Here is a 19,805-nt window from a genome sequence, read left to right as displayed (position 1 = left end):
CAGCGCTTGCGATCATTTCAGACTGTTCAGTTCCTGTTTTGACGTCAAACACGCCCTGCGTTCGCCCAGCCTCGCATGCGTTTTTTCAAACACTCCCTGAAAACGGTCAGTTGATACCCAGAAACGCCCACTTCATGTCAATCACTCTGCGGCCAGCAGTGCGACTGAAAAGCTTCGCTAGACCCTCTGTGAAACTACATAGTTCGTTGTAATAGTACGTCACGCGTGCGCATTGCGCAGCGTATGCATGCGCAGAAGTGCCTTTTTTTAGCCTCATTGCTGCACAGCAACGAATGAAGCTAGCGATCAACTCGGAATGACCCCCTCTGTCTCATATGCTGCAGAGGATTTATCTTCTCAGGAAGATCCCATCCCATGTCATCAGGATTGCACTATTGTAGCGCAGATCCCAGCTAGAGAACCGGAGTGGTTAGCCTCTCTTAGGGGGGCTATTTCTCAGATTTCTGAAAGGGTTGCAAGGACTGAGCATGCAACTCAGGTATTGCAGGCCTCTATGGCAGTATGGTGCGATACTGCTCCCTCGGGGACCCCTTAGGTACATTCTCACAAACGTGCTCTTGCCCAAATTATGCAGGATGACACGGATACCGATTCTTACACAGCAGACGGTGATGGGGATGTGTCGAGGGGGACGGCATCACTTGCTAAGGGGGGGGGAGTTGATGATTGAGGCCATGCGGGATGTGTTACATATTTCTGACTCACCGCCTGAGCAGGTTGAGGAAGCTTTTTTCACTGACAGAAAGCCCCTCTCGCCTTCCCGGCATCTAAGGAATTAAATGCTATATTTGAAAAAGCCTGGGGAATCCCGGAGAAAAAATCCCAGAGGACGATAGAAAAAAAATGGGAGTCCCCGCCTATATTTGATGCCTCTGTCTCCAGGCTGTCAAAACAGGTGGTCTTACCAGTCCCGGGATCTACCGCGTTGAAAGACCCGGCAGATCGCAAGGTGGATGCTACACTCAAATCCATATACACGGCTTCAGGGGCTATACTGCGGCCTACTATTGCCTGTGCATGGATTTCAAAAGCAATAGCAAAGTGGTCAATCACTCTGCAGGAGGACTTGACTACGATGGATAAAGGTGATGTTGATTTATTTTACGCAACATACAGGATTCTGCAGAGTTTCATGGCTGCGGGGGATCACCACCATGTCCATCTCGGCTCGCAGGGGTCTCTGGCTGCGCCAATGGTCTGCGGACGCGGAATCCATGAAAAGTTTGGAGAGCCTACCCTATGAAGGTTTGGCTCTGTTTGGGGAGGCGCTGGATGCGTGGATTGCCATGGCTACCACGGGTTTGTCTCCTTTTCTCCCCTCAGCTGCACCGGCTACGAAGAAGCCTTTTACTCCCAACACGTCACGGTCCTTTCGGCCCGCTAGGTCTAGAAAGAACAAGCCTTCTCACACCTTCTTTGGAGGTGGTCCTGCCAAATCCAAAAAGCCTGCTCCCGCTTGTTCCCAGGACCAGAAGCCTGCGTCTGGTACCTCAAAGTGCTCAGCATGACAGTGGACCGCACAGCCTGGAGGTAGGTCAAGTGGGAGCAAGACTCCGGCATTTCAGCCACGTCTGGGTGTCGTCTGGCCTCAAACCCTGGATACAGGATATTGTGTCCAGGGGGTACAGGCTGGAGTTTCAAACTCTCCCACCTCGCCGTTTCTTCAAATCAGGCTTGCCAGCTTTGCTGGCAGACAGATCTCTTCTACTGGACGCTATCCGAAAATTGGTGGTATCCGAGGTCATTGTTCCAGTTCCACCTCATCAGTTGAACAAAGGTTACTATTCGAACCTTTTTGTGGTCCTGAAGCCGGATGGTTCGGTAAGGCCAATTCTGAAGTTGAAATCTTTGAACCCTTATCCCAGGGACTTCAAATTCAAGATGGAGTCTCTGAGAGCAGTTATCTTAGGACTGACGGAGGGGGAGTGCCTGGTGTCCCTGGACAGCAATGATGCGTACCTCCACATTCCCATTTGTTTGCCGCATCAGGCCTATCTCAGGTTTGCACTGTTAGACGATCACTATCAGTTTCAGGCACTGCCGTTAGGCCTCTCCACGGCACCAAGGGTCTTCACCAAGGTGATGGCAGAGATGATGGTTCTCCGCAAGCAGGGGGTGAACATAATTCCATATCTGGAAGATCTGCTGAACAAGGCATCGTCCAGGGAGAAGTTGTTAAGATCCGTTGCTCTCACGACACATCTGCTCAAGGAGCATGGTTGGATCCTGAACCTTCCAAAGTCTCATCTGGAGCCAACAAGGAGGTTGTCTTTCCTGGGGATGATCCCTGACACGGACGTGCAGAGGGTGTTTCTACCGGTGGAGAAAGCGTTGGTGACTCAAACAATGGTCCGGTATGTCTTGAAGTCTGCCTGGGTATCGGTTCATCAGTGCATCCGCCTCCTGGGGAAGATGGTTGCCTCCTTCGAGGCTCTGCAGTACGGAAGGTTTCATGCTCGATCTTTTCAATTTGATCTCTTGGACCAGTGGTCGGTATCTCACCTACATATGCACCAGAGGATATATCTGTCACCGAAAGCCAGGATTTCGCTCCTCTGGTGGCTACAACTACCACACCTTCTGGAGGGCCGAAGATTCGGAGTTCAGGACTGGATCCTTCTAACCACGGATGCAAGTCTAAGAGGTTGGGGAGCAGTCGCTCAAGGGGGGAGACCTTCCAAGGAAGGTGGTCAAGTCAGGAGTCCCTTCTTCCGATAAACATCCTGGAACTAAGAGCCATATACAATGGACTTCTTCAAGCAGCACACCTTCTACAGGATCGAGCTGTTCAGGTTCAGTCGGACAACGTGACCACAGTGGCCTACATAAACCGACAAGGCGGAACGAAGAGCAAGGCTGCAATGTCAGAGGTGTCCAGAATCCTCTTCTGGGCAGAAAGGCATGCTGTAGCAATGTAAGCAATCTTCATTCCGGGAGTAGACGACAACTGGGAAGCGGACTTCCTCAGCAGACACGATCTCCATCCAGGAGAGTGGGGCCTCCACCCGGAGGTGTTCGAGGAGGTAACCGGTTGGTGGGGGGTTCCTCACATAAACATGATAGCCTCCCGCCTTAACAAGAAGCTGCGGAGGTACTTTTCCAGGTCGAGGGACCCACAGGCAGTGGCGGTGGATGCACTAGTGACACCATGGGTGTTCACGTCAGTGTATGGGTTCCCTCCACTTCCTCTAATTCCAAAAGTTCTACAACTTGTAAAAAGAACAAAAGTTCTGGCAATCCTCATTGCTCCAGACTGGCCAAGGAGGGCTTGGTACGCGGATCTGCTGGATCTACTGCTGGAAGATCCACGGCCTCTACCTCTTCGAGAGGATCTTCTACTGCAGGGGCCGTTCGCTTATCAAGACTTACCACAGCTACTTTTGATGGCATGGCGGTTGAGCGCCAGATCTGAACTCGGAAGGGTATTCTGAGCGAGGTTTTTCCTACCCTGATACAGGCTAGGAAGGGGGTAACGTCTTAACATTACCATCAAATTTGGAAAAAGTATGTGTCTTGGTGTGAATCCAAGAAATTTCCTGCGGTGGAGTTTCAACTTGGACGTTTTCTCCTTTTCCTGCAAGCAGGTGTGGATATGGGCCTGAGATTGAGCTCCATCAAGGTCCAGATCTTGGTTTTATCCATTTTCTTCCAGAAACAATTGGCTGTCCTCCATGAGGTTCAGACCTCTTTGAAAGGAGTTCTGCACATCCAGCCTCCCTTTGTGGCGCCAACGGCACCCTGGGATCTTGATGTGGTATTACAGTTCCTGCAATCGGATTGGTTTGAGCCTCTACAGGAGGCTGAAATCAATTTTCTTACGTGGAAGGCGGTCACTTTGTTGGCCTTAGCTTCTGCTCGATGTGTGTCGGAATTGGGGTATTTGTCTTGTAAAAGTCCCTATCTGGTCTTCCATGAGGATAGGGCGGAACTCAAGACTCGTCAGCAGTTCCTTCCTAAGTTTGTTTCAGCTTTTCATATCAACCAACCTATTGTGGTGCCAGTGGCTACTGACTCCTCAATTGCTTCAAAGGCATTGGATGTTGTGAGGGCTTTGAAGATTTATGTGAAGAGGACGGCTCGTCATAGAGAATCTGACTCTGTTTGTCCTCTATGATCCCAAGAAAATCGGGTGTCCAGCTTCAAAGCAGTCGATTTCACGCTGGATCAGGTTCACCATCCAGCATGCCTATTCTAAGGCAGGATTGCCGTGTCCAAGATCTGTTAAGGCCCACTCTACTCGTAAGGTGGGTTCTTCCTGGGCGGCTGCCCGGGGTGTCTCGGCTGTACAGCTTTGCCGAGCTGCTACTTGGTCTGGATCGAACACGTTTGCTAAGTTTTACAAGTTTGATACTTTGGCCTCTGATGACCTCAAGTTTGGTCAAGCAGTTTTGCAGGAGCCTGCACGTTCTCCCTCCCGTTCTGGGAGCTTTGGTACATCCCCATGGTACTAATGTGGACTCCAGCATCCTCTAGGACGTAAGAGAAAATAGGATTTTAATAACCTACTGTTATATCCTTTTCTCGTAGTCCATAGAGGATGCTGGGCGCCCGCCCAGCGCTTCGTTTTTCTGCAGGGGTTATTTAGTTCAGTACTGCCTGGTTCCTAGGTAAGTTATGTGTTCTTTACTGTTTCAGTACTGTTTCAGCTGTTGCTGAGTTTTTCGGCATGTTGGCCGGATTTGCCTTGTTCGAGCTGGTATGAATCTCGCCACTATCTGTGTATTTCCTTCTCTCGAAGTATGTCGTCTCCTCGGGCACAGTTTCTAGACTGAGTCTGGTATGAGGGGCATAGAGGGATGAGCCAGCCCACACTGTTAAACTCATAAAGTGCCAATGGCTTCTGGTGGACCCGTGTATACTCCATGGTACTAATATGGACCCCAGCATCCTCTACGGACTACGAGAAACGGATTTACCGGTAGGTAATTAAAATCCTATTTTATTTTATTTTTTTGGTCATCTCTCTCCCAGCTACCACCCCTCTCCTTACCTGCACAAAATCAGTCTGAGGTCAGGCATCTTGGGCCTGTTGTTGGCCTCCAAATGCAGAAAAAGATGGAGGGGGCCCACAGTGTGGTGGCCACAGAGAAGGTGTTGCAGGGGACCTGACCTACAGTTTTAAGTAAGTGGACAGGCGATGGGGCAAGTGCGGGACCCACTGTATAACCTGCCCTGATCTGGCGCAAGTTGCCACACTATAAAGAAGCACTTTCAATGAAGCAAGGGTGACTGGAACTGCAGGATTGTGTGAGAGCACAACACCGGTGGTGCAGACATGCTATGTCAAAGTCAAGTGCCGGCTATTTCAGAGGACGTCGGCTGATAGCAGGAAGTAGAATCTGGGTCAGGCCACCTTGCCTAGTGAAAGGGGGTGGCTGAATCCACAGCGATGAGATCCTCTCTAACCCTAGTGAAAGGCTTGCAGTACAGAGTAGATGTATCCATGACCTACCCTTAACCAAAAGGGTAGCGCACTGAGGTTTGGCTGACCATCAGGCAGCCCAGATGCAGCACATGGTACACCCAAACACCTGAAAAGAGTGAGGACTGCTGCAGAACTCTTCTCTTCCAACTCTTATCAAGGACTCCAAGTGTACGATAATTATTGGATTAGTCTTATTTCTATTCCAGAGGTTCTCAGATGCTGCCCTCAAGGCATCCCAACGAACCATGACCAGTGTAGGAGATCCCCACCGGCCCTGGAGAAGAACCGCCTTGGGCTAGGTCTTTAGCTCTTTCTGTAACTTCTGTTATAGGAGAGCAGCAGTCAAATTTTGTGTTCAGTAAGATTAATAGAGTAGCTCTCAGTTGGTTTAAGATGGACTAATGTGTTACACAGGCAGAGGGCCAAAGCAATGGATAGAACTGCTTTAGGTCTTGGAAAAACATCCTGTTTCCTAGAGAAATTGTTGTCATCACCTGAGACACACATGCCTAAGTGATAACTTATGGCGCATTTGTCTGGGTTTTCTAAATTTTAATGTTTCCTCAGCAGAGAAACAACATCTGGAAGATTCTGATTTTGAAGGTCTAGTATCTCTAACAGAAGATAGAATGGGTGTTCAGGGGATCGATGACCTGGTTAAATTGGTGCACCCTAAGCGATACTGAATATCAGGAGACTCCCTCTGATTTATTTTGAACCAAGAGATTAAGGAAAATGTTTGCTAGTGCCTTCTTCACAATTGTCAGAATTGCTTGCTGCATCATCACTTTATCTGGATAAGAAATTTACGATCCCACACAGATGTCCTCCTATGTACTGTATCCTATTCCTGATAGTTTTCAGTGAACATTCACCAAGGTTTATGTTCCTCTAACTCATTTCTCTCTGGCCACAGCTTTTTATCAATTCTAGATAGGGCCTCTTTACAAGAGGGACCTGTGGGCAGCCATAAGACTTTTTACGTTCAAAATGAGGAAGGGGTGGAGCTTATACACTGAAAAATATTAACTTATTAAGTGCTAGCTCCTCAACCCTCACAATACCCCATGGTCAAGAAATTTCCCCCAGGTGTACTCTGAGAAATATATAAGAATACGTATCACAATGTATTTTTTGCTTAAGGAAGGTTCAAGAACAAAACTATAACTGTCTGCTTTGGATAATTCATTGATCACATATTTTGAAGACAAGTGTCTATGGTTCCAAAACTCAGCCATCAAGGCACCCTGACAGTCCAGTTTTTCATGATATTCATAGTCGAGCACAGATAGTTATAGCAAAATGAATGTGGTCTTGAGGCCTTGAGGACCAAGTTTGGGAACCACTGACACATGTAATCTTTTTGTCTTTTATGTGTTAAGGTAGGATTCCTTTGCTTTTTTCCTTTTCAATAAAAGCTTGCAATGCACAGCAATAGCAAATGTGCAAAAAGCAGAACTGTGAATAAAAGGACAACCACGGTATTGAGCGTTTTATTTTATGAAGGATCCCTTTTATCCCCAAGTCTGTGCTAAGCAGTTGTTTGTTACAGTTCTTGGTAATTGTGCCCTATTGCAGATCAGCAACTGAGGACTCACTGATCATTATTGATGAACTGGGAAGAGGGACCTCCACCTATGATGGCTTTGGACTGGCCTGGGCGATCTCAGAGTACATCTCCTCTAAAATCCGAGCATTTTGCATGTTTGCCACCCACTTCCATGAATTGACTGCTCTGGCTGACCAGGTGCCAACCGTGAACAATTTGCACGTCACAGCACTTACAACAGATGAGACTCTGACCATGCTCTACCGGATCAAGAAAGGTCAGAGATGAATTGCCTACTTCTCTACTTGCACCTTTATACTGTCTATTGTATAGCCACAGTGCACTTGTATTGCTTCTAAGCACAAGAAGCCTCCCGCTTTATCACCTTTGGCTAACTAAGATAAAACATCAGCCATTCCCATAGCTCTCTAAGCTTGTCCTAAGCAGTGGTGAGGGTGACTGCAGAGAATGTGCGATTGGACTTTTGAGCATATAGGCTGATCATACTGTATGCCCCATACTTGGCTGCTGGCTTTCATTCTGTTAGTTTCCTTGTTGTGTCCTTGTACAGTTGGTAAGCAATGAGCTGTGTTCCTACCATCGGTAAGATGGTTGTGTCACCTTAATGACCTTCATACCCAGCTTCTCTGTGACCCACTAGAGATCTGCAACTGTACAAATGAGTATAGCAGAGTCAGTGCTTCCCTAACCCTCATACTGTGTATGCATCTGGAGTTTCCCAGGATATCTGATGTAGTACAGTATACGCCTCAGTGGTATTTACGGTGTGGCAGAGCAGCACACAGCACGGGGCTGTTAGTGGATGAGGTCGATTTCAGCCTGTACAGATTGGTAATGGAAGGGATGTCCTCGATAAACCAATACAGAAGTGAGGGGAGGGCTAGCTAGATAGAGGCCCTTTACATAGTTATCCGTGTGAGCAGTGGACCAGTTGCAGTGCAGGCAGCAGATGAGTAAGTGTATGGTGGAACAGGCTATTTTCAATTTTTAAAAAAACATGTGCAAACATTTTGAAATGAGCCAATATGAGAATGGTGCCTGTTGGTGACCTCATTAAGACACAAGGGGCCGATTGCAGAGCTGATTGTGCGTTGTACCTGCATTGCACACATATAAGTGTGTGTACCCATCCTATATACCTATCCCCACTGAACTGTTCTCTTCAATTGAAAGATTTGGTCAATGTTATAATCAGGTTTCACTTGTACCTGCCTATAATTGGTGCAAAGAATTCCACTGGAAACAGACGTATTTTTGCTTTTGTCAAAATCTGCATTGCCCGCACTTCCTCAAAGAACTTTGCCAACGTGAGGACTCCCCGTTACAGCCCCATTACGCCTCTTTGGACAACAGTGGAGATGTGATGAAATGCCCCCGTATTGCCCCCATAATTGTGTCTTGGTACCGGAGTTTCTCTCCACAAACAGGAGCATGTTCATCTTTGCAATCAGGCGTGAAATGGTCACTGTGTGCACAGATGTTGCTGGTTGAAGGGGGATAATTGCAGCATAGATGGATTTTGGTAGGTTTGGGGTTAGGGGGTGTTACAGAGGGGTGGTCTTCAGGTTGCCGACTGTCGGGATCCCGGCACACAGTATGCCGGCATACCGACAGGTATTCTCCCTCGTGGGGGTACACGACCCCCATGGAGGGAGAATAAATAGCGTAGCGCGCCACCGTGCCTGCAGCGTGGCGAGCGCAGCGAGCTCGCAAGGGGCTCATTTGCGTTCGCCACGCTGTCGGTATGCCGGCAGTCGGGCTCCCGGCGCCGGTATGCTGGTCGCCGGCATACCATACTACACCCTTTACAGAGATTGCTCTCGGAGTGCAGCAACCTGGAAACTTGTGAACAAGTGTATAAAAGAAATGTGCAGTAGTGCAATAATATACGTGTGCATTCTCTCTACACTCTGCTTCTGAGGGCCACACCTGACCTATTGTTTTGTTGATGAGGGCTGAGAAGGCCAATGCAACTGCGATATGCTATGTTCTGAATTATGTGTTGCGGGTGACAAATGCTAGTCTTTTTCATAAAAAAAAAAAAAAAGTCATCTAAACCTGGTCCCCTTCCTATAATCACTCAGACTATAGCCCGCAAACCGAATGCTCTTACTAAACACATGACATGTTGTTCTTAGGCTTGTCCTGCAATTTGCTCGCCCTAATCGATTTTCACCGGCACCTGGACAGCACAGTCTTATTCTACTGAACATCGCTGCTGTAACTTCAATATCAGCTGGGCTGAAGGGTTTTGCGTACAGTACGTTCTGACCCCTCTCACTTATATTTTGCTGGCTGTAAGGATTCCGCTGACAGTAAAGGAAAGCTGTGCTGGTGCACTGTTCATTGATCTGTTTGTTGTAAGACCTGCTTGGTAATTGAGTTCTCTCAGTACTCCGCTACCGTGTTAGTCAGCACAGGGCTCAAGCTAAGATCAAACATTGAGGCGCTTATTTGTTAATAATTATATGCGATCGCAAATCCCTGATAATGTTTTCAATGAATAAGAATTATAGCGCCATATTTGACTCACTAATGTTACGTCAGTGGCTTTTCTTGACGTTGCATTTGTCCTTGCATCGAAGTAAAGATAAATAATCCTATCCCGGCTGTGAGCCAGGAGCCGTCCTAATGAGATTGTGTGAGCTATAGGAGGACTGCAGGCTACAACTTGTTTAAAGCAGGTACAGTTATCTGACAGCAAACTGTGTCAGGGCATGCTGGGATATGTAGTTTCATAACAGCTGGAGGACCGCAGTTTGGACATGCCTGCCTTAAATGGTTGCCCAGCCCGGGTTCCTTATATTATGTGTACATTCATCATTGTATTGTCGATGTGCTTGGCATATCGACATTCATCACGATGTTGACACAGATGAAATGTTGACATGATGTCCCAGTGCAGCGCTGACTTACTTGCTGTCTGATCTCCGACAGTGTCTTCTCGTCTTGTGGTTGCGTGATGGTAAAGTCTGGCTGTCCTCTGGCACTGAGTACTACCCCCTAACCCACTGTTCTCGCTGCTTGACACGAACACTGTTGTTCTGCAGAATGTTGACGTTTCAGATGTCTAGATTCTACGGATGTTGATATGCATCCCATCCTGGGCAGATATTTGTATGTATCGCAGAATGTCCAGGTATATTGGGGGAAACTAGTACAATAGGGGTATAGATAGGGTCCAAAGGAGCCGGTGCACTTTAAATTTTCTTCACTGGGTGTGCTGGCTCCTCCCCTCTATGCCCCCTCCCACATGCAAAAAAAAAGTGCTCTCAGGAGAGGATGCACACTCTGCAGCTCCAGAGAGTTTTCTTCAATTTCATTTCAATCTTTTATTTTTTTCGGTATGCTATCTGGGCAACAGCACACCTGCGCCGTGGGAGTTAGGAGGGGTGTCACCAGCCTTGCGAGGTGCAGAGCCGCTTCCCCGCTGTTTGTTCAGCGGGGCACTGCGCCTTGGCTATCGCAGCCGCAGCACACCGCACACACCTAACGCTGCCTGAAGGTGACATCAGTGGTGAGTACACACCGGGGTCCCCAGGTCAAAGTGCTGCTGATCACGGGCGCGATGTACGGGACCCTCCCTGGGGGTTCCCGCTAGGATCCCCCGTGACTACACTGGCACAAACATGCTTAACCAAGCACTTGTGTGAGGTTTTAAGCTTAGGGGAGACTTTGCCAGTATAAACATTGTGTATAGCTCTGGTGATATTGGAGGGGGGCGGAGCTTCCTCAGAGCGGGACCAGCTGCGTTTGGCGCCTTCCTCTGCTTACAAAAGCCATCAGCAGCACACACTCAGCGCTTCCTGCCTCACAGACACGCTGGAAACTGGTACAGGGTGTAGGTAAAGGGGGAGAGCCGCTGTTGTACATTAGTCTGAGCCTATTCAGGACTGCATTTATTAGTGTTATTGTGATACAGAGCTGACAGTCTCACTGGGGCTGTGCAGTTCCGGGTGTGCTGGTATTCCTCCCTCTCTGTGTATCTCCTCTCACATACAGTAGGAAAAGCAGGCTTTCATTATATAGTAACTGTGTGTGTAAAGTGTATGTGTTTGTTCTTACTGTGAATATGGGTAAACACAAGCTGTGCAGTATCTGTCACACCAGATTCTCTCCATTATCTAATGACTCTGTTTCCTGTGAGCAATGTAGTCAATCTTCGCAACTTAGTGAAGAGGTTGGGGGAGAGGGTACAGAGCCCCACTGGTTAGGGTCTCTTAAAGCTATGATATCAAATATGTCATCCCAGCTCACTGCTAATGTGCAGAAAACTCAGCTACTGCAACTGAATCTCCAGAGTTAGATGACTTATTTAAACAGGCCTGGAAGAATCCAGACAAAAAATTCCAAGTGTCCCAAAAGGTTTTGCGCACTTTCCCATTTGCTACTCAAGGTAGAAAATTTTTGGAGGAACCCCCTGGGGTGAATGTCTCAGTCTCTCGCCTGTCTCAGAAGGCAGTGCTGCTAGCCCCGGGCTCCTTTACTATTAAGGATCCTGGGGATAGAAAGATAGAGACTACCCTGAAATCTATATACACTGCAGCCGGCCTTTCACAAAGACCGGTCATTGCGGGTTGCTGGATGACCCATGCCATTCATTCTTGGGCCATGCAAATTCAGGGGGGCCTCTCGGGGGATATGCCCTTAGTTACAATGGTTACGCTCCTGAAACACATTCAGGACACTACTCGTGTACTCTGTGATTCCCTCAAGGAGATGGGGAACTTCAATGCTCGGACGTCGGCCATGGCGGTGTCGGCGTGCAGGGCCTTGTGGTTGCGTCAGTGGATTGCGGACGCAGAATCCAAACGTAATGTGGAGTCCCTCCCCTTTTCTGAGGAATGGCTTTTTGGGGTTTAGCTGGATGCCTGGATTTCCATGGTTACCGCCAGGAAATCCACGTTTCTCCCCTCTGGGGCCTCGCCGGCGAGACGTTCCTATCTGGGACCGTCTGTCCAGTCTTTTCGGTCCCGTACATTTCGATCAAAGGCCAGAGGTGCCTCCAATGCGGCTAGAGGTACCAGAGGTAAGTCCAGGAAACCTGCAAGTACCAGTCTTCAGGAACAGTCCACCAGTTCTGCTTCCACTAAAGCCTCAGCATGACTGTGCCAGCCCACCCACGAGGGGATCTCGAGGTGGGAGCTCTACTGCCTCACTTCAGCCACGTCTGGAGTCCTCCTGGGTCAGGGAGCTCGTTTCTCAGGGCTACAAGCTGAAGTTCGACGGTACTCACCCCCAACACCCCCACCCCCCCACCCCCACGATTTTTCAAATCAAGCTTACCAGCTTTGGAGGATATGCAAGTTACATTACAATAGCCTATCCAAAAATTGGTCCAATCCCACGTCATTGTTCCAGTACCTCTACCACAGTGCGGCAAGGGGTTTTACTCAAATCTTTGTGGTGCCAAAGCCAGACGGTTCGGTCAGACCCATTCTGAATCTGAAAGCATTAAATCCTTATTTAAAGGTGTTCAAGTTCAAGAAGATGGAATCCCTGCGTTCAGTAATTGTGGGCCTGGAAGACCAGGAATTTATGGTCTCATTGGATATCAAGGACGCCTATCTCCACATTCCGATTTGGTCTCCTCAACAGGCGTTCCTGCGGTTTGCCCTGCTGGACGATCACTTCCAGTTCCAGGCACTACCCTTCGGCCTGTAAACAGCACCGAGGGTATTCACGAAGGTGATGGCGGAGATGATGCTTCAACTCTGGATCCAAGGGATAAATGTGGTGCCTTATCTAGACGATCTCCTGATTAAAGGTAAGATCCAGGGAACTTTTGTTGCTCCATATCGACTGCACCATCCGTCTTCTGTCCGACCATGGGTGAATCCTCAACTTACAGAAGTCCCACCTGGAGCCAACTCAGAGGCTCCTGTTCTTGGGGATGTTGCAGGATACTGTGGCACAGAAGGTGTTTTTACCAGAGGACAAGCGAGAACACTTCAGGAGAATGGTTTGCATGGTGCTCCGACCTGCTTAAATTTCCATCCATCTCTGCATCAGATTGTTGGGGAAGATGGTCGCCTCATACGAGGCGATCCAATATGGGAGGTTCCATTCCAGAACATTTAAATTGGATCTCCTGAGCAAATGGTCCGGATCACATCTCCAGATGCACCAGATAATCCGGCTATCACCTCAGGCCAGGATTTCCCTCCTGTGGTGGCTTCAGTCCTCCAATCTCCTGGAGGGCAGGAGTTTCGGAATTCAGAATTGGACCCTCCTGATGACGGATGCGAGTCTGCGAGGATGGGGAGCTGTCACCCAAGGGGCGTAGTTCCAGGGCAGGTGGTCAGCCCTCGAAAGCCTCCTTCCAATCAACATTCTAGAACTTCGGGCGATCTGCAAAGCTCCGCTTCAAGTGTCTCCTCTGCTCAAGGATCACGCGATCCAGGTACAGTCGGACAATGCCACGGCGGTGGCGTATATCAGTCGAAAAGAAGGGACAAATAGCAGAGCCTGCATGTGAGAGGTGTCAGATACTCCTCTGGGCGGAAAGAAATGCAAGAGCCGTGTCAGCAATCTTCATTCCGGCTGTGGACTACTGGGAGGCAGTCTTCCTGAGTCGTCACGATCTCCACCTGGGGGAGTGGGGTCTCCACCATCTGGTGTTCCAGCAGATCATCGACCGGTGGGGTTGCCCACAAATAGACATGATGGCTTCTCGTCTCAACAAGAAACTTCCCTGGTATTGCTCGTGGACCAGGGACCCTCAGGCGAGGGCAATGGATGCACTGGCGTCGCCTTGGCCGTACTGGCTGGTCTACCTGTTTCCTCAGATCCCATTGCTCCCAAGAGTGTTAAAGCGGATCAGGAATCAAAGTGTCCAGGCAATTCTGATTGCCCCGGATTGGCCTCGGAGGGCGTGGTTCGCGGATCTTCTGGACATGTCCGTCGAAGACCCTTGGCCTCTACCACTAAGAAGCGATCTTCAACAAGAACTGTTCGTCTACCCGGACTTACGGCGACTTAGTTTGACGGCATGGAGGTTGAGCGGAACATCCTAGCTTATAAAGGCTTTTCCAGGAAGGTTATTGCTACCATGGTTCAGACCAGGAAACCTGTGACGTCCACACACTATCATCTTATCTGGAGGAGATATGTCTCTTGGTGCGAGGAACGTACGTATCCACCTGCAGAGTTCCACTTGGGACGCTTCTTGCGTTTCCTGCAGGCTGGTGTGGATAAGGGCTTGTGTCTGGGTTCTATTAAGGTCCAGATTTCAGCTCTCTCCATTTTCTTCCAGAGAAAATTGGCACTGTTGCCAGAAGTTCAGACCTTCCTGCAAGGGGTACTCAACATACAACCTCCTTTTGTGCCGCCTACGGTACCCTGGGATTTGAATGTGGTGTTGGAATTTCTACAGTCCTCCTGGTTTGAGCCTCTGATGACTGTAGAAGGCAAGTACCTCATGTGGAAGACAGTGATGTTACTGGCCCTGGCTTCTGCTCGTGTCTCAGAATTGGGGGCCTTATCGTGTAAGAGCCCATACTTGGTCTTTTACGAGGACAGAGCGGAGCTCAGGACTAGGCAGCAGTTCCTGCCGAAGGTTGTCTCTGCGTTTCACCTGAATCAACCTATTGTGGTTCAGTCCAGTTCTGACACTTCTGCTCCTCCGGAGGCATTGGATGCTGTGCGAGCCTTGAATGTCTGTCAAGCGAACGGCTCTGATCAGAAAGACTGATTCTTTGTTTGTGCTATATGATGCGCAGAAAAAGGGTTGTCCTGCTTCAAAGCAGTCCATTGCTCGTTGGATCAGGCTTACTATCCAACAGGCCTATGTGTCGGCAGCCTTACCTGTTCCTAAGTTTATGAAGGCCCACTCTACAAGATCAGTGGGCTCTTCCTGGGCGGCTGCCCGTGGAGTCTCGGCCTTGCAACTATGCCGAGCTACTACCTGGTCGGGAAAGGAACACCTTTGTGAAGTTCTACTAGTTTGGTACCCTGGCCAAAGAGGATACCCAGTTTGTGTAGTCGGTGCTGCAGGAGTCTCCGCACGTTCCTGCCCGTTCTGGAAGCTATGGGACGTCCCCATCGTACTAAGTCTCCCCAATATCCCTTATGGATGCTAGAGAAAATAGGATTTTAATTACCTACCGGTAAATCCTTTTCTCGTAGTCCATAAGGGATATTGGGCGCCCGCCTCAGTGCGTTGACTTCTCTGCAGGTTCTCTGTTATGTGGTTACATGTTCAGCTGTTGCTGTTGTTGTTGTTATATGTTAGTGGTGTGCTGATATTAAATCTCACCACTCTTTGTTATCATGTTCCTTCTCTCATATATGTCCTTGCTCCTTCGGGCACTGTTTTACTTATAACTGCCTGTGGGAGGGGGCATAGAGGGGAGGAGCCAGCACACCCAGTGAAGAAATTTAAAGTGCATTGGCTTATCTGGACCAAGTCTATACCCCATCGTACTAAGTCTCCCCAATATCCCTCATGGACTACGAGAAAAGAATTTACCGGTGGGTAATTAAAATCCTATTTTACCTAGGCACATCTTCTGCAAAATCAACTAATATTCATTCCCTCTAGTTTGGATGTATAAAAGATCAAATCACGCTAACAATGCTTTGCAGTACCGGGTTTTCTAGAAGTCCATTTATCCCTAATTATGTAACTTTGAATCACAACCTGGCACATTAGAGGAGTATGTCAAATCCTTTTAAAAAGATAGAGGTGGTTGTTGCATGTTCCTGTGGGAAATGTTATGAGATCAGGTCTCAGGTCGGCTCTGATACTAGTATTGGTAATGTATATGATTTATTGCTGTAACAATGTTTAGCTGGATCACTGCACAACCGCTTTCTACAAGAAGGCCAGGCATTGCACCTGCTGTCCATCTTCAACCTTCCCAGTACAGCTTTATATTTCATGTGTACTTATGCCGGCTGGATGATTTGGGCTTGAGTAACTCCAGCGGGAATACATGGTTATGGGCAGTGAAGTACAGCAGTAGGGAATGGAACAAAGTAGCACAGGAGCTGTACTGCATTCATTAAGACAATCACAGGAATTTTAGAGCAGGGAAGGCAGAAAAGTCTCCCCCGCCTGCACCCTTCATAAAGATAGGTCACTGGTGATAGTTATATAATGGTAGCAGCAAGGGCTATAAAAAGACTGCACAGTACAGGGAATCTTTTACAACAACATTAATAAAAAAAATATATATTTTTTTTAAATCTATACCTGAGACTTCAAGTAAGCCTCTCCAAGAGGAGACTTCTGAAAATGCCAATTACAGATGTGTCCTCTTGCGTCCTTGCTGTAGTCGCGCTAAACAGCCCTTGAAGTTGCGCCATGCCGTGGCAGGACTCTGTAGCACCGAGCATCTTTTTGCGGGTTTTTTTTCCTGTGAAAATGCGTCAAAGTTATGTAATGGGACACACAGACTGCTTCTGTTGATTACAATGATATGCGGCATGTCTTTATTCTGTGTGTGACTACGGCTCTATCTGCATGCGAAATGCCACGTTACAGTGTTCCATGAAAACACTAGCATAGCATTTTGTATGCAAATTCAGTAGCGGTCACACACAGAATATAGGCATGCTGCATATAATTTTATCATCAGAAGCTGCTTGTGTGTCAAATTACACTCCTTTGCGTCTAAGACGCATTTTCACGTAAAATACGCAAGAAAAGACGCTCTGTGCTACCGAGTCACACGGCACTCGTGTTATGTGTAATGCCAGTTATAGCGCATGGAGCAAAGATGTAAGAGAACACATCAGTATGTGGCAGACTGAGACTTGTGACTGCAGCAAACCTCAGCAGCACATCTGTTTCTCAACAACCTACCCGTTAGGTTGAACTCCTGAAGTTACTCTAACTGCATGTGTTTGTCAAATACACAGTATCTTTTCCACATAACAGAAGTCTTAATGGAGTAGTATATAGAAATTGACAAATCCCCTTTATAATGAGTATAACAGCCAAACTGTTTAATAGTGTTAATCTACAATTTCATAGTTTTCTAGCTAGCAATTTGAAAGCCATTTTCCTCAGTTTTGTATGCTGCAGGGCTACTTGGTCATGTTTTTCATATATAAAATGATCTTACCATAGACTGTGATGACAAATCCAGCAGATATAGTAGCAGAAATACACAGGACCCACTAGCTCACTGGCATCTGATAAGAGACTCTCTTCTATGCCACACTCTAACTTTTATACCCAAGCTGAGTGACATCACAAGAGCCGTCTATGATTTAAGCAGTCACATGATCAGCCTAGTCAAAGCTGCTGATTCTCAACCTGCCAGTGTATATTGTAAATGCATTTATGAATACCCAATAACCAGAGTCTGATTATCTTTGTGCTCCTCTCCATATTGTGCTGGACAAATCCCAGGAGCTACATATGTTATGTTGTATCACATTGTATTATGACAAGGATGCACATCTTCCTTCTCCCCAGTGCGACATTTGGCTTTAAGTGTCAGTTCTAGATTATGTTGTCCCCTCATGAATTAATCTCTAAGAAGATCAATGACAGACACCGTAAGGGTCAGAACTTGGGAAAGCATACAGGAATAGCTTACAATGTACAATATTGCAAAATCCTTTCTTGCTATCGAGATTAAGGAAAATTCATAGCTTTTACTAGGTGGTACATGGTTGATGATAAAATTGGATCCATCCATCCTCTGGTATCTGATCTCTGTTGAAGACAGCGTGGCCAAAGAGGTACTTATATGTATCTGGAGGGAGTGGCTAGTCATTCAGGCATTTTGGAATGATATTTGAACAGAAGTAACTTGTGCGACGAGAGATCAATGTCCTCCTGGCCCGCTTGTGATTCTTCATAAACCCCAGCATCAGCAAAAGCTTGAATTTGCTTATTTGGCACATGTGCAACACAGCTAAAGCTGTAGCTGGCCAGAGATTGGAGGAAACCCTGGTCTCCGGCTTTGTCAGCACTCATTAATGACAAAATGTTGTTTGGAGCTCCTATAGCGTATATTTCTAGTCTCTAGGACACAGTACGTTCTTGGAACCCCTTGTCTCTCTATTATTGCTCCTCCCCTCCAGGTACTATTTAGACTTTATCTGTATTAATAGATCTCTAACCTTGTGACTTCACTTGACTGTGGGCTGACTAGATCTCCCCCCCCCCCTTTCTTTTCCCCTCCTCCCCCTTTGTCCCCCCTCCACTCCCTACACACACACTTATTGCACGCTTTCTGCTTATTGATCTTGTTCTCTTTTTTTTTTTTTTTGTTACAATCGCCAATTCGGGCTAATCCAACATTTTGGATTACCCTGATTACCTGGCATGTGCAGAATCGGGAATTGGTCCAATCCATCTCAGATGTATGGATCCCAATTTCCCTTCCTTTCCTCTCCATTTTTTGCTTGATTCTAAAACTATAGCAGTCCTTTCAAGGCATGCAAACATATTATAGTGCAGTGAGGGGCGTTCTGGTTTTGGAAAAAGATCAGTTGCCACTTTTTAAATAAAGTCGGAAGATATGCAGCAAAATCTGTTAGTTTTTTATTTATTTTTTAATCTGAGTAGAGTGCACTATATTATCCTTCCTCATATTTGTTGATTTTTATTTTTTTTTTTATTTTTTTTTGGGTGTTTCTTTTTTTAAAATGGTTTATTTATCTTCAAGGTGTCTGCGACCAGAGTTTTGGAATTCATGTAGCGGAGCTGGCTAACTTTCCAAAACACGTGATTGAGAACGCCAAATCGAAGGCTCTGGAGTTAGAAGAATTCCAGTTTATTGGGACTCAGTCGGACGGTGAGGAGGAACCGGCCTGCAAGAGGCGTTATAAAGAGAAAGAGGTGTGTGACTCCATTGAGGCTTGGTTAGCTGAACATCTCCTACGTGGTCTTTAACTCTGAGCATGCTGCTACATTTTCTTTCTGTATATATATGGAGTTGTGTAAAGAATATCACTTAATGTTAGAAAATTAGAAGCGTTTAGTGGTGATTACATTAGATAGCAATAAAGACATAAAGGGATAGTTAGACCCTGTCTATTTTGTAACCCCTTCTTTCTCCTTCATCCACTAGGGGCCACTGGAGTGTAGTTACAATGGGGAAATAGTAGGTAGTAATTGGGAGCTGGCACTTTAAAAATTCTCACACTGTGGCTAGCTCCTCCCCTACTATCTCCCCTCCAAGCCAGTCTTAGTTTAGTGCCCGAGAGAGCTGGTTCACTTGGGTTTAGCTGAAGAATTTTTTCTTTTTTCTTTATTATTTTTCTTTCACACACTCACAGACTGGCAGCTCTGCCACTGCCAGTCTGCACCGCGGGAGCTGCCGGCGGGGTCCCATCGCAGCTGCGTGCGGCTCGGGATGGGCCCCGGCTGAGGGAGACACTGAGCTCTCCTGAGTTGGCCGGACACCGCTGCGTGCGGCGCGTGTCGGGGCCACTCCATCCAGCAGAAGATTCCGGCAGCACGGCAGCGGTGAGTATTAAAAGTGGCCGGACACCGCTGCGTGCGGCGCGTGTCGGGGCCGATCGGTGAACTACATCAGGACAGCGGTGAGTACAATCCCCCCCCCCCCTCCAAGACTGATGTGTGTTTTTACTATGTACAGAGGCGCACTTACTATTTGGAAATTGGCGCCATTATGTAGACGGAACCTCAGCCCACTCTGTAAGCGGGCTCAGCGCTCTTCACTCCCCGGCTGCAGCATACAGGCAGCCAGGGTGATACACTCCCCGCTTACAGGAGCCGGATAAGGGGGGCGATAGTGTGATTTTTAATATGAAGGTGACGAAGCTAACTCCCGCTCCGTTCGGCGGGCTCAGGCTCTCTCCGGC

At 47.6% G+C, this 19,805-nt stretch overlaps 1 protein-coding gene across 2 annotated transcripts in view; it reads left to right on the top strand.

Annotated features, from left to right (window-relative positions):
* Positions 1–19,805, top strand: part of MSH2 (mutS homolog 2) — a 430,334-nt gene that overhangs the window by 397,714 nt on the left and 12,815 nt on the right. For both annotated transcript variants that reach the window (XM_063918702.1, XM_063918703.1), the window contains 2 exons: positions 7,025–7,272; positions 18,644–18,816. In XM_063918702.1, the coding sequence (XP_063774772.1) occupies positions 7,025–7,272; positions 18,644–18,816 (421 nt within the window). The remainder of the gene's footprint in view (positions 1–7,024; positions 7,273–18,643; positions 18,817–19,805) is intronic.

This window comes from Pseudophryne corroboree, chromosome 4 (genome assembly GCF_028390025.1).
Source record: "Pseudophryne corroboree isolate aPseCor3 chromosome 4, aPseCor3.hap2, whole genome shotgun sequence".
Classification (NCBI taxonomy): Eukaryota; Metazoa; Chordata; class Amphibia; order Anura; family Myobatrachidae; genus Pseudophryne; species Pseudophryne corroboree.
This window is presented reverse-complemented; position numbering and strand designations above follow the sequence as displayed.